Raw genomic sequence first — 20,876 nt, forward strand, 5'->3', positions numbered from 1 at the left:
GACGCTCCTCTCGTTTCGTTGGTTTAAGGTGAGAATTGCCTCTAAATTTTCAGACATCAGCATTCCTCAAGGAAGCATCGTAAGCCCAATCCTCTATGTAATCGCTGGCGTACACCCTAAAACCCACATCCTCCCTTCGCATGACATATTCCTTTCCTCACATACTGACCCTATCCTCCCAACAAAAACAATCCAAGTCCATGTAGACCTCATTACCGACTGGTGTACTCTGTGGCGCATCAAGTTAAATGAAGAAAAACGCCGACACGAGTCGTTCACACCTAGAAGGAATATCCGCCCACCAGTGCACACGCACAAACAAAAAGACAAGAACCAAACCGAAGATACGAGCAACTCAGAGCCAACTTTGACCCAAATCCATAATGAGTACACGCAACAAACTAACATGTACAAGACGCTAATTAGACCGATTTGGACCTACGTAGTCGAGCTGGCGAGTTCCGCCAAACCATCCACATCCTTTCAATCAAAGTCCTCCGTCGCATATTCAACGCTCCCTTATGTCACTAGCCACACCATCCACAAAGATCCTAGACATCCCATTCGTGACGGGCATGATCCAGAAACGATTCCACAACTACCATTCCAAGTTTTCCTCCCACACCAACCCACTAGTTCAACTTCTCTTCAAAGTCCCATCCTAACAATCCTCCCCACCGCCTAAAAAGACAGTAGCTTCCTACAAGTGACCTCCTAAGTCCTAACCCAACCCTAAACATCAACTAGCAATCCCAGTTCCTCTCCCCCATCCTCATCCCCGTGGTCTGCCGGGTTCCTGCCAGTTCTTTTATTAATAGCAAATTATTATATTTTTTGTATTGAAAACAATAAAATAAAACTAAATAAAAGTACTGAAGACGAATAGAACAATTGGTAGAGATGTATTTACGGAGTTTATTTTGAAAAATCATTTTAGGAATGTTCGTTACTTAGTTTTAACACTGCTTTAAATAAATACCAAGAAAATTCGGTCTTTTGAGTCATAGCACAATGCAAAGTAATTTCTAGTATTGTTTGGTGACCTCAACTGGATTTTTTCTTAATCTATTCTCATTATTCACCCAGGCTTTTGTTACAATTTAGTCTTTTTTTGGAACGTTCGGAGTTAAACAGATTTTATGTTAACGAAAGGTATTCTTGATTGCAGGTACCGCAGACAGGTGGTCATGATGCTAGGAACAGTCGTCTTTTCTTTCTTCGTCTGTCTGCTTCCGTTCCGGGCGTTAACCCTTTTTATAATAATAGCGCCTCAGGGCTACGTCCTGTCGCTCGGTGTGGAGCGATTCTACAACATCCTCTACTTCTGCCGGATAATGCTCTATCTCAACTCGGCGGTCAATCCTATCCTCTACAACCTCATGTCGTCCAAGTTCCGGGACGGATTCAGGAAACTACTGGGCATAGGGCCGAGGGACTCTCTGGCCAGGAAGGGCACCGTGACGACCTCGACCATGACGACATCCTCGACGAGAAAGTCTTCCTCGGACAACCACCTTCTACGAAGGAGCGTCGTACGGGTCATCTCACTGGAGGACTCGAGGAAGCTGGACAACGGGGTCGCCTCGATCCAACTCCTTGGGCCAAACGGCGCCGTACAAAAAGACGAAAGCTACGTCTGACCTCAGTCGTAATTTCGAACTTTTATAACACATATACTATTAATTTTTAAGAATTGTCTCCTAAAGTTCCTCCTTTACGTAATCGCTTGTATACCCCAGTGTTACCATTCGTGTACCTTATCTTTACTTTCATTCATTATCGATTTTTTTCGTTTATTTGTTTCGGATTCGCTGAGATTATCTTGTAATTATATTTAAATTTTGCTCATTCAGTGCCAAATTTTTGCTTTAAAATAAAAATATATTTATTTTACTTACATTGGTATACATATCAAAATAAATAGCTTTAAATTGATCAAAAAATATATTTATAAATTTAAATATCTTGGAAACAACAAAAAGAGTGTAATATCAACTTGTACACCTAAACAAAAAAAATTATTTGACCCCTTTTTTTACAATTTTGTCTTTATTTTAGTTTCATCAGTTGATGACTATACTCATCATATGCACCATTCTAACCCACAGAGCCAAAATTATAAGACAATAATATCAAATAAATCTTAATAAAATCGTGTTACCGAGATTATAAAGAAATAATTTCACTTACGAGTGGCCCAAATTAAGGTCAAAAAAAAAAAAAATACCTGGCTCGGGTTACACGTGAAAGGCCTGTCATCGCGATATGTTGTCAACTTGCTTGACACCTCAACAAAATCCCAAGTTAATACATCGAACATTCTCATTTTATAGGTATAATGATATAATTGGCGTAAAATCTGTATGGTTATTTTTAAAAAAAAATTATTACAAAGACTGAGAATTATTGTTTTCTATTTAGCTTTGTATCTGATTATTATTTGTACCAGCCATTCTTTATCTTTCTTATGAATTTTGTTCATTTATAATTAATGTAAAAATTTTAAAATAGGCAGAACGTGTTGAGGTTTTTTTTTAAATTGTTGTGCAGTATGAAACCGTTCTTTCGTGTAAAATTTTTGAAGTAATGTTTATTGTTTAAAAAATCTAGGTATCATCTTTTCACAAGCATAAGTTTTTGTTTATTTTCTTTCTTTTTTTAACCCTTTTTTTTAACACAACGGTAATTTAAGACTAATATCTCCTACTTTCTCATTAATTCTTTCTTCTTTGTTAATTCATCTTGTTTATTATTTTTAAAAAAATTATATTAATTTAACGATGTTTTCTTATATTTTGACCTCAACAGTTCTTATGATTCTTCCTTCTTGAAGGTGGGATAATAGGTCATCTCAAAAAACCACAACCAGTTTTTATCCACAACGTTTCGGATTTATTTGAATCCTTCCTCAGGTGAGTTAACGCCTGTACACAGAACAATAATNATATACTGTATTAGCCGGTTCGATGCCATGGGTTTGGAGTACCAACTCGTACTCAGATTTCCATTAACCTTATATGTTACTTTCACATCCAAAAACTTTTTTAACCATTGTAAGTAGTGAAGAAACAACGATAACCATGTTGATATAAAAATGTAAAAAATATTGTTCTGTGTACAGGCGTTAACTCACCTGAGGAAGGATTAAAATAAATCCGAAACGTTATGGATAAAAACTGGTTGTGGTTTTTTGAGATGACCTATTATCCCACCTTCAAGAAGGAAGAATCATAAGATTATATTAATTTATTTCTAATGTTACAGAATGGCCTGGTAAAATATATTATTTATTATCTCCCTGCTCAATTGGTTTGCTCATTCCTAATTATTTAAAAGGAACCTCGCGTACGTACCACATATCAGTCACGATTAACATATCCTTGTAAATATTTTCTCTCACTTTCATATTACTGTTTGTTTTTGTATTTTTCTTAGAAACTCGGCGAATCCGAAATTAGGTTTTGTCGCCAAAATTGTAAACAATGAATCTTATATGTGTTACCATGCGTTTCCAGGACTTAGCATGGCATTCGTGTAATATTGTCAAGGCTTTCGATGTTAAATCGTTTTGTTTTCTTTTACCATCTTCTGGTGAGTCTCGTATCCAATGAAAACCGACGAAAAGCTATTTCATCAAGTCAATTTGTTTAGGCTCATAAAACAATAATGTAGAATATCTGTTTAAAATCGACGAAACACCAGTATTGTATTTTTTAAAATGTAAACTATCGTGATAGTATGATTAGTTCATACTAAGTTATGTCCGAGTGTAACTAAATTTTTAAAATCTATATTTTCTCTGTGAAAACTTTGGAAAGGTGTTTTTCCCCATCTTGACCTTTAAATTTGAACTTGCTTTTACACTGCAAGCCCTTTCAGAATACCCATTCTCGGATTTCCTCTTCACTAGTTTGCTTTTCTAATGCTTTCCGCCTCCCAGAAATTGCTCCTAATTCGCGGTAACTTCCGTGTTATCCAATTTCAAGAAAGACTAAAATGAGTGAAGAGCCAAAGTTAACATTATGAAAAAAAAAAAAGAAATCGTTTGGAGAAATCCAGCAGAACATTAAAAAATCGCGTTGTTTCATCTGGATTTATGAATAACCAACTATAGGCAACTAAAGACTTATTATCGTACAACGTTTTAAAAAATATAATACCGTGAACTGTAACACAGTTTCCATGAAAAAGTTTCATTTAAAAAAAACGTATACCGAAACGGCGCTGTTTAAGCAAACACGCCGGGCCGTTACGTCTTGCGGGTTTAGCATCATATAAAATTCTGGTCCCCCTCCAAAAAAAAAAATTCCAACCACCTCTCTATTTTGAATTTTAAGAAAAAAAGTATTTTTAAAATAAACCAGTTTTTTAGATAAGTTATAAAACGGTATTTTTGAGATAAAATATTCAAAAAGCTTTTGCAGATGCCCAGGCTTCTTTTTCTTCTAAAATAAAATAAAAGATAAATAGTCATATATATTTTTTTAACAAAGTAAAGGTAATATAAAAAATCATTTTTGAAATATTTTATTGATAAAATTATTTTATACTGTGAAAAAATAGAAGTTTTTTAGAATTAATGTGTAAATATTACAAGAACTGCCAAAACAATTTAATTAACATTCCCTTTCTTATAATTATAATTGGTAATGTTAAAAATGTAGCAAAAATTATAGTGTACAAATGAATTTTAAAAAATGATATTATTATTGTGTAAGATTAAAAATTTTCCGTGTTTTAATAAATGTAAAATATACAAATGTTTAAAATATTCGTGAATTGAGTAAAAACCGATGGATCTGATATTACGTCCAGTTATAAAAAAGAAAGCATAAAAGATGGTATTTATTTTCTATTTTGTAATTTATAAATTAAAGATAAGCCGGATCATTTTTAGCGTAATTTCATATATTTTACGGTTTCCATACGCTTAATCACCCTTAGAACCGAAACTGATGTTAAATAAATTGTTCAGCGCGTCCCGTGTGAAACTAACACGGGAAGTGGTCCAATTTTATTTTTCAGTCGCATTCAACGAAAGCTCAATCATTTCATTGTGCTCAAAAGTGTTATTTTGTTTCGAGAAAAGCTTGTTTGTATCATTTGTAAATAATAGCATTATTTATTTTCCCCTTTTTACGATCAGTATAACGAAGAGCGATTTAAATGAATTTCTGCCTCAAATAGAATGTAAGAATGAAAGGGTATTAAATTATTTTAAATAATTGTAAAAAAAGTTCTAAATTGAAGGTTGTTTAATCTAGTCTATTAATAAAAACAATTGTTGTAGCAACTGTCTTAATTTTTACTACCCTATAATAAAAAATTTCCCATTTATTTAAAAAAATAAATAAAATAAGGTAAGAAAATATTGATTATATTATTTATGAAGTTTGTCTTGAACAGTGAGCATGGACTTTGAGAGAATTCCGTTTTATTGATACGTTTTCTTATTAGTTATTTTATGGGCTCTCATCAGAATCGTCGCAATTTATCTATTTATGCAAATTATTTACAAACAAAAAAATATAAATATTATATTAATTATACTTACATGTACGTTCCGGGTTGTCAGCCCAACATCATGAAACCTTTCGCGTTTTAAACTGTCTAAGGGATGCATCTTTATCAACTATGACATCAAAGACCATGCTGTACACTGTTCGAGAATCTAAACTTCAAATAATAATCTCTTTGAAAATAAAGAGCAAAAAAATTTTTTGGTAATAAAATTATAAAAATATAGATTATTTATTTATTTAGATTTTTTCATATAACGATGTTTTACCATCCTTGAATCAGCTCGTTCTCTCTGAATATGCGTTAAAAGCCAAGTTGCTTATTTTTATAATGGCTAAAGTCATAAAACTGATTATATTTGTAGAATATTTTTGTTCTTCTTTTTTTTCATCTTCTTACCCTCATCCCAACAATAACTGTACTTTAAAACTTAAAGCACACAATCATACTTTAAGAACAAGTAGCAATTTACGTGGCAACTTTTAAACAAAAAAAGGAATCATCATCAATCCTACCAGGAGATAAAAATAAATATCTGTAAAGGTCAAAACCTCTGATTATATATCTTTTTTACTTGTAGTATTTTTTTAATGTATGAACATATTTAAATGGTTACAGAAAAACATTATATTCTATAACTTTTTCCCATCTGATTTGCACAAGAGTTTTCCTGGCGGATTTTCAGCTCTCAAGTGGTCATATTTCTTCTCCTCTCGCATAAGAATCATTTCTATGAACTCGTCCTTAGTTGTGACAGAAACGAAATAGACTTCATTTTTAAGGGTTTCTCGTTTGTGCAAGTCCATCGGAATTAAATCTTTGATTGGGCTGGCCGTATCACTCGACGAGGACTATTATCCATTCTGTAACACCTTTTCCATTATTGGATGACACCCATCCATTTGGAACAAACTCTGAAGATGGGTCTTCAAGAGAATATCATCCATGATATCCTTTATTTTGGTCCTGTGCCTTAACCCTTGATAGGCTTTTACAGGGGGTACCTTTCTTAATTATTGCAGTTAACTGCACGGAGTATTGACCTTTGAGAAATTAAGTACACGTGTTTAACGTTCCTTAATACAGGCAACATTTCTGTAATTACTATATAATAAAAATGATATGTACTTTATTGCAAAAATAGTTATAAACCTGAAATAATATAAAATTTAAAGTAAATTTACGGCATGAGAGGTCGATTTATACATGAATTAAATTTAGGTCGACACAGAAAAAAATGAAATATATACAGACCAAAAACATCTTTCAATTAATTAATTGAATTAATTGTTAGGTATTGGTTGATATACAAAAAGCCAGTGTCTCGAGCGGGATTCGAACCCACGACCAATCGGACCACGAAATCTAATGAATTTAATAATGTAAATTAAGCATATCTTCACTAAAGCTCTCCGTGGCCATTTCATTTGTCGCCGAAAATCAAATATATTTCAGGACATTTTAAAAATGGCAAAAAGGAGGGAAAATTCGAAAGTTTGGGTTGAGATGGGGAGTTGGTATACGAGTGGATCGAGGTCACGATAGCACAAGTGGTCGAGCAGCGACGTATTTAGCCGAAGGTCGTGGGTTCGAATCCCGCTTGTGATACTGACTTTTTTACCTCAACCAATACCTTACATAAAGTTTAATTAATTGAAAAATAAATACATTTAATAGTCTAATTTTTAATAATTACATTACTTAGTAACAACCATTATAAAACAATTTTTTCTTTGTTTAATTTACAATAAATCTAGATTATAAATTATTGGGGCCAGCAATTTAGAATGAAAAAACTTTAAAACATTTAATAAAGTAAATTCCGATATTAACTTTTGGCGAAGGTGCCAGCAGGCTCGCATAATTTTTTTTATTTTGAAATGTTTAAGCAACAAGTCAGTAAACTGTGTCTTGTTTAATTTAATAAAATTTAGATGCAGAAGCCTAATATTAGATAAGATAGTGCATTTGAAAGTATCGTATATGTTACAGTTAGCAGACCCAAGAAAATTTTACTTAATCGGCGTATTTAGTCGAAGGTCGAGGGATCGAATCCCGCTCGTGACGCTGACTTTTTTATCTCAACCAATACCTTACATAAAGATTAATTAATTGAAAAAAGTTAAGTCAATCGGGCCACTAACTGAAATGGATTTAATCTTTTGATTTGAAATTTGGACACTCGTTAAAGTGTATGTTCTAACTAATTTTGCACTTTGTCCGCTTAAGATTACAATAATAAAATTAATCTAATTAAATCAATCACGAAACTGAATGAATTTTAATGCTCTGTCCATTTATACAACCAAATGTACAATACGATTAATATTTTAATATATGGTTGTATTGAGAAAAATTTAACTAACCTGAAAAATGAAATATTTTGAACATTGTTGTGAACTTAGGACACCTGTGGTTTTTTAATTCAATTTGACGTGTAAGATAAACTCATGACCTATTGATATCCGTTCACGAGACACTGTATAAAACACTACATAGATGTGCATATAGATTTTAATCGAGGTGTATGGTATACCGCGCCCTCCGAGAGCTGTTTATCCCCCGTTCTGTGCTTAAAGTACACCGGTACATCATGGAACCTGATTAGTAGGCATAGTCGCAGTGGTTAATTTCTTCTACAGTTGTTGTACATTCCAAAACCCGTCTTCCTGCTGGCAAATATCTTACGACAGTTTGTTAGTTAGGTGAATTGGTATTTCCTCCGCTTCCCCGCCGAATTTGCATGTGCCGTGTTGGATTATACCAATCTTCTACAAACGCCCATTTAGTCTGCAGTGCATTCTATTACTTCTTTCCTTCCAAAACTTGATAGAAGTTCCTTGGATTGTTCGTGTTCGAGTGAATTCCTCATTTTCATTTTGTCATTTTGTCTAAGGTACTGATTGAGTGTGAATTCTTATACTACAGAAGGGCTCAGGATGGACCAGCGATTCAGCAGTCCCTTTCCTTGCAAGGGCATCCGCAGTGTTTTCCTGCTTCCTTTGATACATTCTTCTTTCCTTCCGAAATTCGTTAGAAGGTTCTTGGATGTTTGTGTCTTCTGTCTCAGATACTCATTCATAGTGTGGGTTCCTATGACACAGAAGAGTTCAGGAGTAACTTCGAATATTCAACATCATAAAAAAATTCAACAAAAATCAGAATTATCGGATCTGACTGATATGAATTTTGAAGTAAACGTTGATAGAACTTAAATATAGATAATTAACCTATTTTAATTTCATGGAAGAAAAAAGTTTTTCGGCGTTCCTGCTGACAAGCTTCATAGCTATATAAGTCTCATAAAAATATTGAACTTATAAAATTACAATACACCGAAAAAATCTGAGGTTTTATTTTTAACTAAATTTCCCTAACTCCTCTAATGTAATTTTAACGACATCTATTCAAACTCCTAAGGTAATTTTGCAGCATAAGCAAGGATATGGAACGAGCTGGTTCTCCAAGGTAACCGCTTAATTCACCGCCCACACTGTAAAATATGACCTATCTTCTCTCCTCCGTAGCGTTTATCCACTTTACATTCGCCATAGAAATTCGACAATTCGTAAAATAAGCCGGCCGCAAACCGCCGACTGTTAGAGGGAAATTGCCGGGGACTAGGGCCATTTGCGGTTCAGTTTATCTCCGACGCGATCCCGATTGTGCTGTAATCCGGCTTTGACCCGGGCCGGGGATCCCGTACAAAATCTGCATGAAGACGTCACCACGATCGTTCCCTGACATGCCATTGCCATGCACATTAACTGGGAACCCCGCAGCACAAACACGGCTATGCCTTTTATGCCTCCTGGCGTTGACGTTCTATCAACACTTGGAAAAACAGATTGAAAAAAAACTAACTTCAGTTAATTTTTTCATATTTCATAAATATCCTAGCTTCTACGTTAGTTAATATTAAAATTTTGAACTATTGATAAGATAAAACTAAATGTATTAACTTTAGTATGATTTTAACAGTTTTTCAAAAATATAAATGTAATATTTTATTAATATTATTTTTAAAAGGATTCCATACGTTTTAAGGCTTCGTACTTCTCATTTTCCTTCATAAGATGCACATAAAACAAATAAAAATATGTGGTGGGGGAGGTGCATTTCTCGTAGAAAATATGCCTACAGGGTCAAAATTACCACAGAACAACAAAATATTGATGTAAATTTCTCTGTCCGAAAAGATTGATACATTTTGTAAGACTATATCGGAAACTATTTGGTCTATAGAGATGGGTGTGGTCGTCATGGTTGCGTTCGTCCTTCGAAGTCGAAAACTTGGATTATTATGGGGTTTTCGACAGGGTCTGGCACCCAGGCATACTTTTTAAACTTAAGCGCTTCCTACCCTCTCATTATTACCTTTTATTGAAATCCTACCTAACTGATCGCTGTTTCATAGTGAGGCGCGGCAATGAATTCTCGGACGTCAAGCAGACACAGGCCGGTATACGGCAAGGTAGTATCCTTGGTCCTGTCCTACATATCATTTATACTGCTGACCTACCAACACATCCTGACACTATTATCACCACCTTAGGACGACACCGCAATCCTGTAACTCGAATCCTGTCCAAGCTACCTCCAACATCCAGGAACACCTTGAGCTTATCGAAGACTGGTGTAAAAATAGAGGACAAGACTGAACGAAAAAAATGCACTCAGNTTTAGTTTTTCTACATTTTCCTTGTTTGATCATTAAGTCACCCTCTTCTACTTAAAGACAACTTCCCTGTTTACACGACGAAACTCCTCCGATACAGAAATATGCTAATGGATTAAGTCCATTCTGTTCACGGAGATTGTCGGCCGTCTGTCCCTCATTTCTTTTTTTACGATCAGCACGTGGCATCTCTTGCCATGCAAAAACGTACAATAGAGCAAATAAAAAGTATGTTTAAACAGCACTATTTAATATAAACTGGTGCGTTTATCGTGTGTATTACGGTTTTATCAACTATGTCAAAATAATGTCGCTGTGATAGAAAAATAATGATCGATGATAGTTTTGTGATACGAATGGGTGCCCAATGAATGTCTATGGGCCATTTCTTAATTATTATATGATTATTCGAAAATCGTGAGATGCGGTCTGATGTGACGTAGGTTTCAGAAAAACATTTTCTTTATCGTGCCAACGTTTTGATCTTTATTGAGATCATCTTCAGGGCTCAAAGTGTTTGTTTTCTGCGTAATTGTGCCATTCTTGCGAGTCGTGTTGAGAGATTGTTATAGATTTGATCAAATTTAGATCTCTACTCCTTGCATTGAGTATAACAATCGAAATAGTGCAAATGTACAAAGAAGAAATATTGGCTTAACTCCTCCGTGGCAACAAATGGTGTCAAATATAGAATACGTAATTGCATCGTTTGATTTTTATTTTATCAAAATTGGTTTGATTTGTTATAAACTTGTTCTTGGCTTGATTAAAATTTTTACCATGTTTTTTCATTTAGTTATTCTTAAATTTATTCAATTTGGCAAGAAAAGAATAATCGTTTTAAAAGAATTTTGTTCATTCTTTTGATTTGAAATCTATATTAAATTCCTGCTTGTATATGGACCTAGTCGTGATTTTTATCTTCAATTATATTTTAAATAAACTGTTTTATTGTTTTTACAAAGTTCAATTTTTTCTGATATTATTTTGAAATATCTACATATAAAAAAGCTACAAAACATACAAAAATTTTACTTTACAAGTACTGTACATGTTCTAAAAGTACACTGCTGAATTTAAAATTTGTTTAACCATTTACAGTCTAGGCTCCTTGGGGTCGCATCCAGTGGATTTGACCAAAGTGAAGTCGCTGTAGTCTAAACCTGCGGAAGTGACAGCGTCTGCAAATTCATCGAGGAAGGTGCTGTCCCCACGACGACGAGTCAACAACCAAGCCGATTCTACAAATATTAAATTAATTACGGCGTTAAAATTTAATTTTTAAAAAAAACGAACCTGATTTAAGACCAGGGGTGGCCTTGCAGGAGTAGAGTACGGCGTAGTTATCGTAATCAGTCGCTATGACAGTTAGAGGGACTTTCACTTCGATCAAACCTAAAACACACATTTTGTTTAATATTGAAAAACCCTGTCCAGAAAACACAAACCCGTACCGATTAAAAGCTCGTATTGGAGTACGACGGATGAACCAACGATAGCTGTCACATTTGTACTACTTCTCAACGAGGTGTACTTCTTCAATCTGAAAATTAAAGTCGGTTCAAATCGGCATTATCATAATTTCAAGCATATTTGACGTACACTGGTTGATACTGGTAGTACAGGACGTCTAACACGTCGTCTCTGACCTCTGACTCCATGGTCCTGCAGATTCCGTCGGCTTGGAAGATGTAGTTACCGAAACTGGCGTACTCGTACCAACGGCCGGTGAAAAACTGAATAAAGATGTTTTTACAAAAACTATTTTCTACCAGGAAAAAAAAATCCTCGACTTACCCACTCAGGAGTGAAAATAGGTAAATCGGCGCCCTCCAGACATTCGCCGGGGACGATGGGTAAACGCCCGCCCAATATGCTCGCGGTGGAGGACGCCAACACCGCGAAAAGACAGACGATGATACTGAAAATATGCTTATGAAATTTACAAATAATTTCTTTAGTGTAATATCATACTTACAGCCTTGCCATTGCTCTTTTCTGTTTCGAACGTTTTATCAATTCATATTTATACTAATTAATTGACAGTTCTTGCGAAATTGATCAGCATCGATCAATTACCAATAATCTCTTGATGTTATCGCAAGGCTTAAACGTAGTTGACAATTCTTTCTAAAAAAATACATGTATACTTAACGTACTAATAATATTTACAAATTTAAAAACTGTACGTTTCCAAATCATACTGCAATCATAGTACATTATTATTCTTCTTTTTAAAAAATTAATATTACACTAAATATATTAATTTTCCATGATTTCCGTGTAAAATACGCTATGTTGATCGAACTATTTATAGAATGATAATTGTTTACCGATAAATCAAAGGCACTTCATCCTAAAGAGTTTGCAGTGTTATCAATCTTAAAGAAAAAGAGTGAAAAATTTGATGGAGATCTTAACTAGCCTCGTATTTTGTTTTAATCTCTTTAACGGAACGAATTTATTGATTATATAATTCTAACAAATATAAATCAAAAGCAGTTTTATGATTTAATATATTCTATTATGCAAACCTCGCAAATGTAACCAATTTAAATATATATTAATTATAAATAAATAGAAAATTGAATAAAATGTCATGTAAAAGATTTAATACAGCTAGATACATTTTTTTGCAGTAAAGCAGACGATACATTATTAAATATATTCACAGATAGAAACATGCAAACAACACAAATGAAATTAATTTAGTTATAGAAGAAAAAGAAGAAGAAATACTATTTTTATACATTCTAAATAACACAATTCAAAATTTAAAGTTACACAAATTTTACTATTAACTTTTAGGTTTAACTTCAAGTTGCTGAGGACGACAGCGTACAAAACGACATTTTGGCAACCGCTCCTCCTTAAAAGGCTCTGCAATGAGAAAAATTGATGTCCGAAGCCTGAGGTGCCTGGAAGCTGAGAAATAGAATGGCTAGCCAGCCTTCGGTGAAAGCAAATGGTTTCTGGTCAAATGGGTTGATGAAAGATGGCGAGAAAGGTAGACAACCTTTGAATACTCCCATCGGTTTGAGACCAAACTCAAGCAAAATTGATCCTTCCCGATTACTAAAACAGACAAACTTTTACAGGACCCCCTGTATATGTAGTGTGGAGTTCAAAAGGACGTCGAGCACATCTACTTCTGCCAGAAATTTGAGAAAGAGACGTATTAAGAAAAAAAATCATTCAAATAGCTGTCCACCCCACCCACAAAGACCTAGTCCAAACAATGGAACTTTACCAGGTGTTGAAACTTTTTCTGTATTGGATATTTTATTCGCGTATACTTATTTTATTTGGATTACCAAATGAAGGCCTTAAGAAATTAAACCTTCCCCAAAAATTGTATTTTTAGCATACCAAGTAGACGTTTTTTCCTCCAGTACGAGGTCTCCATTAGGCATGGCGGGGTGGTAGTGGGAAAAAAAAAATATAACTAGATTAAAAATGTGTGGTGATTAGTGACCATTAATCGATAATTATTCAGAAATCATGAGATGCGGTCTGGTGTGATGTAGGTTTGGATGGGGTACGGGCCTACTCAGGCTTTTAACCCCTCGGGTCCTGGTCGCCCACCCTGTGTAATATATATGTAGGTTTGAGAAAAACATTTTCTTTATCGTGCCGTTTCGATCTTTATTGAGATCATCTTCAGGGCTCAAAGTGTTTGTCTTCTGCTGTCCGAAAAGATTGATACATTTTGTAAGACTATATCGGAAACTATTTGGTCTATAGAGATGGGTGTGGTCGTCATGGTTGCGTTCGTCCTTCGAAGTCGAAAACTTGGATTATTATGGGGTTTTCGACAGGGTCTGGCACCCAGGCATACTTTTTAAACTTAAGCGCTTCCTACCCTCTCATTATTACCTTTTATTGAAATCCTACCTAACTGATCGCTGTTTCATAGTGAGGCGCGGCAATGAATTCTCGGACGTCAAGCAGACACAGGCCGGTATACGGCAAGGTAGTATCCTTGGTCCTGTCCTACATATCATTTATACTGCTGACCTACCAACACATCCTGACACTATTATCACCACCTTAGGACGACACCGCAATCCTGTAACTCGAATCCTGTCCAAGCTACCTCCAACATCCAGGAACACCTTGAGCTTATCGAAGACTGGTGTAAAAATAGAGGACAAGACTGAACGAAAAAAATGCACTCAGTGTACTTTTACGCTGAAAAAGCAGTCTTGCCCTCCATTGTACATCAACAACAAAGAGATACCAGTTTCCACTCAAGTCAAATACCTGGGACTATATCAGGAATCCCCACACAAGACTTAAAAAACAGCAACTTAATACAAGACTTGAACTACTACGAAGACTTAACCCGAAATCGACTTTGACAATTAAGACAAAGCTAACACTGTACAAGACTTTACTAAGACCAATATGGACGGAGTGGAACTGTGGACTGCCTATGGCATCAAATAACCAGCGCATCCAGTCCTTCCAATCGAAAGTCCTTAGACAAATTGTCAAAGAATCTTATTATGTCACTACCCGCACTATCCATAAAGACCTCAACATTCCTTTTGTCAACGAACTGATTCGGTCCAGATTGCAAACCTTCCACACCAAACTTTCGAGCCATCCAAACCATACTGCTCGAGCCCTCTCCATTCATTCCCATCCTGGCAATCCGGCACGTCGCCTCAACCGACGGTGGCCTCGGACCTCTTTGACACCTAATCATACACACTGAGTGCCAGCAATGGTTGGCTCCTCAAAGCATGTGTTCTACCGGTGCAGTGCTGTCATTAGTGCTAGTGTTGTGCTGTGTGATATATTAATCATGTGTACATATTTGTATAGTACTCTTTCCTGTATAGGTAACAAACAAATTTTTAAAAAATATGGGGCCAACAGCACAACCAACTCAGCAGTTACTGATAGTTTTTTTTTCTTTTCTTTTTTTAAATATAACTGCATTCTTCTGTGAAACATGTAAAACATACAAACAACTATAACAGTAGCAAGAAAGCTTGAACAGCTACCATCCAGTGATGGTAGCCGTTTGTACATCAATACGATGAGCGAGATGGACTCCGTCCTAGGAGACTGATGTCAAGTGTTAAGGTTGTCGCGGGGCCACCGACGCTTCAGTCTTCTGTTGGGATTATTAGGTAATGTGGTGGATGACAGGTTTTTGACGAAAGGGTTCGGATGATGGGGTAGTTTGGAATGGAACGGTTTGTAGCGGGTTTGGTCTAGCTCTGTAACGAGAGACATTTAGGTCGGTATGGATTGTGTGATTGGATACATAGAAAGGGGTGTTGACTATTGTTCTGAGGATTTTGGATTGAAGGGATTCGATTGAGGTTGGAACAGTCCCGTAAAGTTCAAATTCGTATGTCCTATGTCCAATGGGGTCCAGTAGGGCAATGTTTTGTTTGTTAGTGAGAGTTTTGGTCGTCTGTCGAGTAGTCGTTTAAGCATGAAAAATCGTATGTTACAGTCTGTGCGCTTAAGCCGTGTATGGGGTTCCACGTCAGTCGTTTGTCCAGGTGGAGCCCGAGGTATCGAACATGGTGCGCAATTGGAATGGGAACGTTGTTGAGGTTTATTGGTGGGAGCATTTTCTTGTTTAGGCTAAATATTTTGTTTGTTGATTTGGTTTTGTTGATCTTGATTCTCCACTGACGAAGCCAGCATTCTAGGATGTGTAGGTGATTTTGGAGATTCGGGAAGTTGCGACAGTATCTGGATCAAGAGATAGGATTGCGGTATCATCGGCAAAGGTGAAGGTGATAGTGTTAGGTTGCGTAGGTAGGTCGGAAGTATAAATTGAATAAAGGAAAGGAGCGAGCACGCTGCCCTGTGGGAAACCTGCTAGAATAGGATGGATAGGAGACAATGAATTTCTGTGGGATACTTGGAAGTAACGATCGTTAAGATAGGATTTTAGGATAAGGTATTGCTAGTAGGATGTTCTTGAGCTTCCACAACAGCCCAGAGTGCCAGTCTCGGTATAGGCCTGGTGTCTATCCAAGAACACACCCGGGCAATACAGTTTTAGCTCAAGAGCTGTGGGAATAACATCGATTATGCGATGTGCTTGTTGTACAGTTGAGTGGCAACTCCGAAAGCCGAATTGATAATGTGGAATTGTGTCGGTAGGAATTTCCTTGGACAACCGGATCAATAGGAGCTTTTGCAGTATTTTGACAATAATGGGCAAAAGACTGACGGGTAGGAGCTAGGAAGGTGATTTGGTTTCTTAGGTTTTGGGAGCATCCTGATAGAAGAAAAATTTAAAAAAACTGATAAGGCCTTTTACAACTCTTCCTTCCCACAAACTCGCGAAAACAAAAAATATTACTACTAACTTCATACCTAAATTTGATACTAACAATTCTTTAGAATTAATAAAACAATTAATTAACTTGAATCTACCTAATGATAGTGTTTTAGTGTCATTTTGATGTTGCTAATCAGCGGAAGAAGTTCATAATAAATTACATAAATAAAATAATTTCTGTCTTTCAATTTCGTAGTAAATAGAAACGAGATTGCTTATAGAATAAAATAAGAGGTGACCATGAAAAAGCGTTAATATTAAAAACTTTGAATAAGTAGTTATTTTTGAACAAATCATTTAATGCCTTTTTGATGAAATAACCTTGGAATTGATGAAAATTATGTAGCGCTGTATTTATTATTTCGAAAGGGAAAATAATTTCTTCCCGGAAAAATCACTGGCGATTATTGTGCCGTAAATGCAATATAATATATATGGGGTGGCGGCGGCGTTGGGAGCGGCTCTTAACCCCATTCCAGGGAGGTTGCCGCCCCCGCACACGTGGCTCTTACATCCCTCGCTTCCTTTGCAATCTACCACTCTTCGTCAAGTAGGCGAACCGTCCCCGGTTAACAAAACAATGAGGAATGGAAAACAAAAGGGGTTTTTGCAGTGATGCCCTTCGCCCTCAATCACGACAGGGTAAATCGACTCGTCTTAAATAATTCTCATTGCCTTTTCCCAAGACCGGGACAAAATAGGGAATTTTACGCTTCACTATGCAAAGAATAACGGGAAATTGCGCAATTATTCTTCTCACTGAATTACTTTGTAAAAAAACATTTAGAAATTGGACATTGAATCGCAAAATCGTATTATAATATCCTCTGTCAGACCTGGATGAGGATGTAGTACATGGGAAACCACTGGACCTCCATGACCGAAAAATTTAAAAACTTCAAATGTTTACCAACGAGAAAAAATACTGTTTCGCCCGGGAATAGGTCAAATTTGACCTTCAGACTATAAAAAACCTAGAACATTGTGTGACCTCCGGAGAGATAAATGGTAATTTACTACAGTGGCTTTCGAGATATGCTGAAGAGGTGTCAAGCTGATCAAAATCTGCCGATATATCACACACCCTCAAGAACAACTCAGCAAAAGAAAATTTTACAGGAGAGACAGATTGAAGTTTACTTTTTGGTATCTATTAAGTACACGCCATTATGGCTGTTGGCAAAAAAACTGTCATGATCCATCAATGTTGACTTTCGTTTGTCCAAGACTTAAGCGAAAACACAAAACTTTAAAAATCCATCTGTACCCCTAAACCAGCTATCGCTTTTTAAGTTGTGACACTTTTCTTGCATATACTGGCTCTCAGTAATTTGATTAACTTTGAATGAATAATGGAATTAATTTTTTGTGATAGTAACAGACAACATGCGAACCTAACAAACAAGCATAAATAAACGTTAGGAAAAACAAATTTATACAATTGGTTTAACAGTTGTTTTTCATAATGTGAAATTAATGCCCTGATGATGACCTTTAAATAAGTCGAAAGCTTGGCAGTAACAACTGAATTTGGTTTTTTCTTCAAAAGCTTGATCCAGAGTGTTCGTGAGTGAAGAAGTATGAAAGTACTAAGCATATAATAACGTGGTATTGCTTGCAGTATTTCTTCTCTTTGAATTACTTTGTAATTGAAAAACATTTATAAATTGTACATCGGATAGCAAAAGCATAATGTCTATATAGCATAATCCTCTGTCAGACCTGGATAAGGATGGGAAACCACTGGACGACCATCACCGAAAATTGAAAAATTTCAAATCAAAAATTGATGTCCACCAAAACGAGAAAAAAATAATAACTGTTTCACCCGGGAATAGGTGAAATTTGACCTTCATAGACTTCAGACTATAAAACCTATAACCACCTCCAAACGTGGAGCGCGTGGCGAGAGAATTCGCCGGATGCGCAGCGGCTCCGGCCAGACGAGGAACGCGTGGCGAAGAGTGAAGGTGGCTTTATCATCGTCCTCTTGTTCTTGCCTTTTTTCTTTGGCGATCTCTTTTACCGAGAAGGAGGACATCATCTGGATTTGACAGTCTATTTTGCGGAAGGACATCGGAGGGACATCGCTTCGAAGCGGACAAGGAGTTGCACCATTATAGCCCGGAATCCGTTCAGCGCGCTCCAGGACTAACCTCTGTGCACAGAGTATTTTTTATTTTATTTTCTTTTGTTTCTATATATGTCAACACATTTGTAGTTATTGCCGGCATAACATTCATTTCTTTTCTTGATCTTTACCAAAGAGGCCTTGTTCAAGATTGTTAGCCTTTCGAACGATATTATTTTATTATACCAAAAAAAAAAGGGATTTTATTTTATTTTTTTTTATTCTAAATTTTCCAAAAGAAAGGAATTAAAGAAAAAGTGATTATTATTATTTTTTTATTTTTTTATTTCTGTGCCACCTTTTTTTAACTGAAACAACTGTCCTGAGACCACGTCGCTCTTTCCTTTATTACAAATTGTTTATTACCCCTACATAAAATATATTATAAGACCAAGCACAGCGACCACTTATAATATATTTTATGTAGGGGTAATAAACAATTTGTAATAAAGGAAAGAGCGACGTGGTCTCAGGACAGTTGTTTCAGTTAAAAAAAGGTGGCACAGAAATAAAAAAATAAAAAAATAATAATAATCACTTTTTCTTTAATTCCTTTCNCGGAACGAATTTATTGATTATATAATTCTAACAAATATAAATCAAAAGCAGTTTTATGATTTAATATATTCTATTATGCAAACCTCGCAAATGTAACCAGACAGCAATGTCATCCGCATAAAGCGCAATTTTGCAATTTCTCAGTGAGGGGAGTGGATTTATAAAAAGGAGGAACAAGCATGGCCCTAGGATTGAACCTTGGGGAACTCCGGCGGCAATTGGGAAAGGTCTGGAAGTTTCATTGTTTATGGAAACACGGAAACAACGGTTTTTTAAGTAGGCCATGACAACTTTTATAAGATATCCAGGGAAATTCATTTCAATGAGCGTCCTGCCAGACCGAATCAAAGGCCTTCTCCATGTCTAAGAGGATCTTCCCAGTATGTTTTTTGTTGTTGAACATGTTGGTCACATGATCTACTACGCGAGTGAGTTGGTTGGCCGTAGAGAGGCCCGGTCTAAAGCCGTGCTGCTTATCTACGATAATGCTATTAGCTACCCCTAAACCAACTATCGCTTTTTGAGTAGTGACACTTTTCTTGCATATATTGGCTCTCTGTAATTTAATTTAGTTTGAATGACTGTAATGGTATTAATTTTTTAGTAAAAATTTTGTTATGTAAATAAAACCATCTCTNCACAGAAGACAAACACTTTGAGCCCTGAAGATGATCTCAATAAAAGATCGAAACGTTGGCACGATAAAGAAAATGTTTTTCTGAAACCTACATCACACAGACCGCATCTCACGATTTCTTAATAATTATCGATTAACGGTCACTAATCACCACACATGGCACTCAATGTTTTTGGAGAACAATCATACGCCTATGTAATGAAGATGAAACTACAAGAATAGGCCAAAATCTGAAACACATCTATTTCAGTTCAAGTTTAATTGAGGTCGCCCTCCACCCAAGTATAACAAATATATTTGTTCGCATCTCAATTTAAGAAACCAACGGAGTTCAGAAATCGGTAGCCTTCAATCATCGTACACGGTGGGGACAAAAATCGCCATGGAGAGATCCAGTGTCTTTGTAGTAGGAGTGCTTCGATGCTTGTGCTTTTTTTAAACATTCCCTGTGAGCTGCCCTTGTTTGTCCGACTGTCCAGTCACATATTCTCCAGTGAGAAAGAGAAAACACATCCTAGATCCTTTACCCTAGAATTCTAATACTCAAGCCTACCTATTCAATCATCTTAAGAGCTGTAATTTTGTTAAGCATGAATCTTGCAGTTAACACCTTGCGAACATATTTCATGTGCAGCTCCAGTGTGAATATAGAGGATCAGTGTTTATTTCTAGAAAAAGCATAAAATTGGACATAGGCTTGGGGAGAGAAAAGATTTTTTTTAAATAAAATATGTGGCCACCTTTACACTTCTTCTTACTGCCTATAACCACAGAAGCATAAGTCAGGATAGCTCGGCATGCTCTGCTGAACACCCTGATCTTGTTAGACCAGAGAACCAAGTCCTGTTTCAACAGATACCACCGGGGGCGTCAGAGGCTGCAATGGTTTAGGCGTTGATACGGCGCTCATCACTGTAAGGTAAAGGTCCAGAGTTCAAATCCAGCAGCCCTGCATTCGAACCCGACATACTTACAAATGGGCTTTTTTCAAAAACACTGGCACCCCGAGGGTTGATATAACCTCTGCTGTTGCAAA

General features: G+C 36.0%; 2 protein-coding genes across 2 annotated transcripts in view; one reads left to right on the plus strand and one right to left on the minus strand.

Moving 5' to 3' along the window:
• Positions 1 to 1,849, plus strand: part of LOC106662489 (growth hormone secretagogue receptor type 1-like) — a 313,348-nt gene extending 311,499 nt beyond the window's left edge. Inside the window, exon 6 of the mRNA XM_024225719.1 lies at positions 1,169 to 1,849. Within this exon, the coding sequence (XP_024081487.1) occupies positions 1,169 to 1,640 (472 nt within the window). The 3' untranslated portion in view covers positions 1,641 to 1,849. The remainder of the gene's footprint in view (positions 1 to 1,168) is intronic.
• A 9,314-nt stretch (positions 1,850 to 11,163) lies between these two features.
• On the minus strand, positions 11,164 to 12,281 carry LOC106662435 (lazarillo protein-like). The gene is made up of 6 exons (XM_014386527.2): positions 12,177 to 12,281; positions 11,996 to 12,119; positions 11,801 to 11,934; positions 11,653 to 11,741; positions 11,495 to 11,593; positions 11,164 to 11,439 (listed from the first exon to the last, which is right to left on the minus strand). Exons 1-6 carry the CDS (start codon positions 12,185 to 12,187, stop codon positions 11,294 to 11,296), a joined length of 603 nt encoding a protein of 200 aa, XP_014242013.1. The 5' UTR covers positions 12,188 to 12,281; the 3' UTR covers positions 11,164 to 11,293.
• Positions 12,282 to 20,876: the final 8,595 nt, after the last annotated feature.

Source organism: Cimex lectularius, unplaced genomic scaffold (assembly GCF_000648675.2).
Source record: "Cimex lectularius strain Harlan isolate CLEC.00 unplaced genomic scaffold, Clec_2.1 scaffold33, whole genome shotgun sequence".
NCBI classification, from domain to species: Eukaryota; Metazoa; Arthropoda; class Insecta; order Hemiptera; family Cimicidae; genus Cimex; species Cimex lectularius.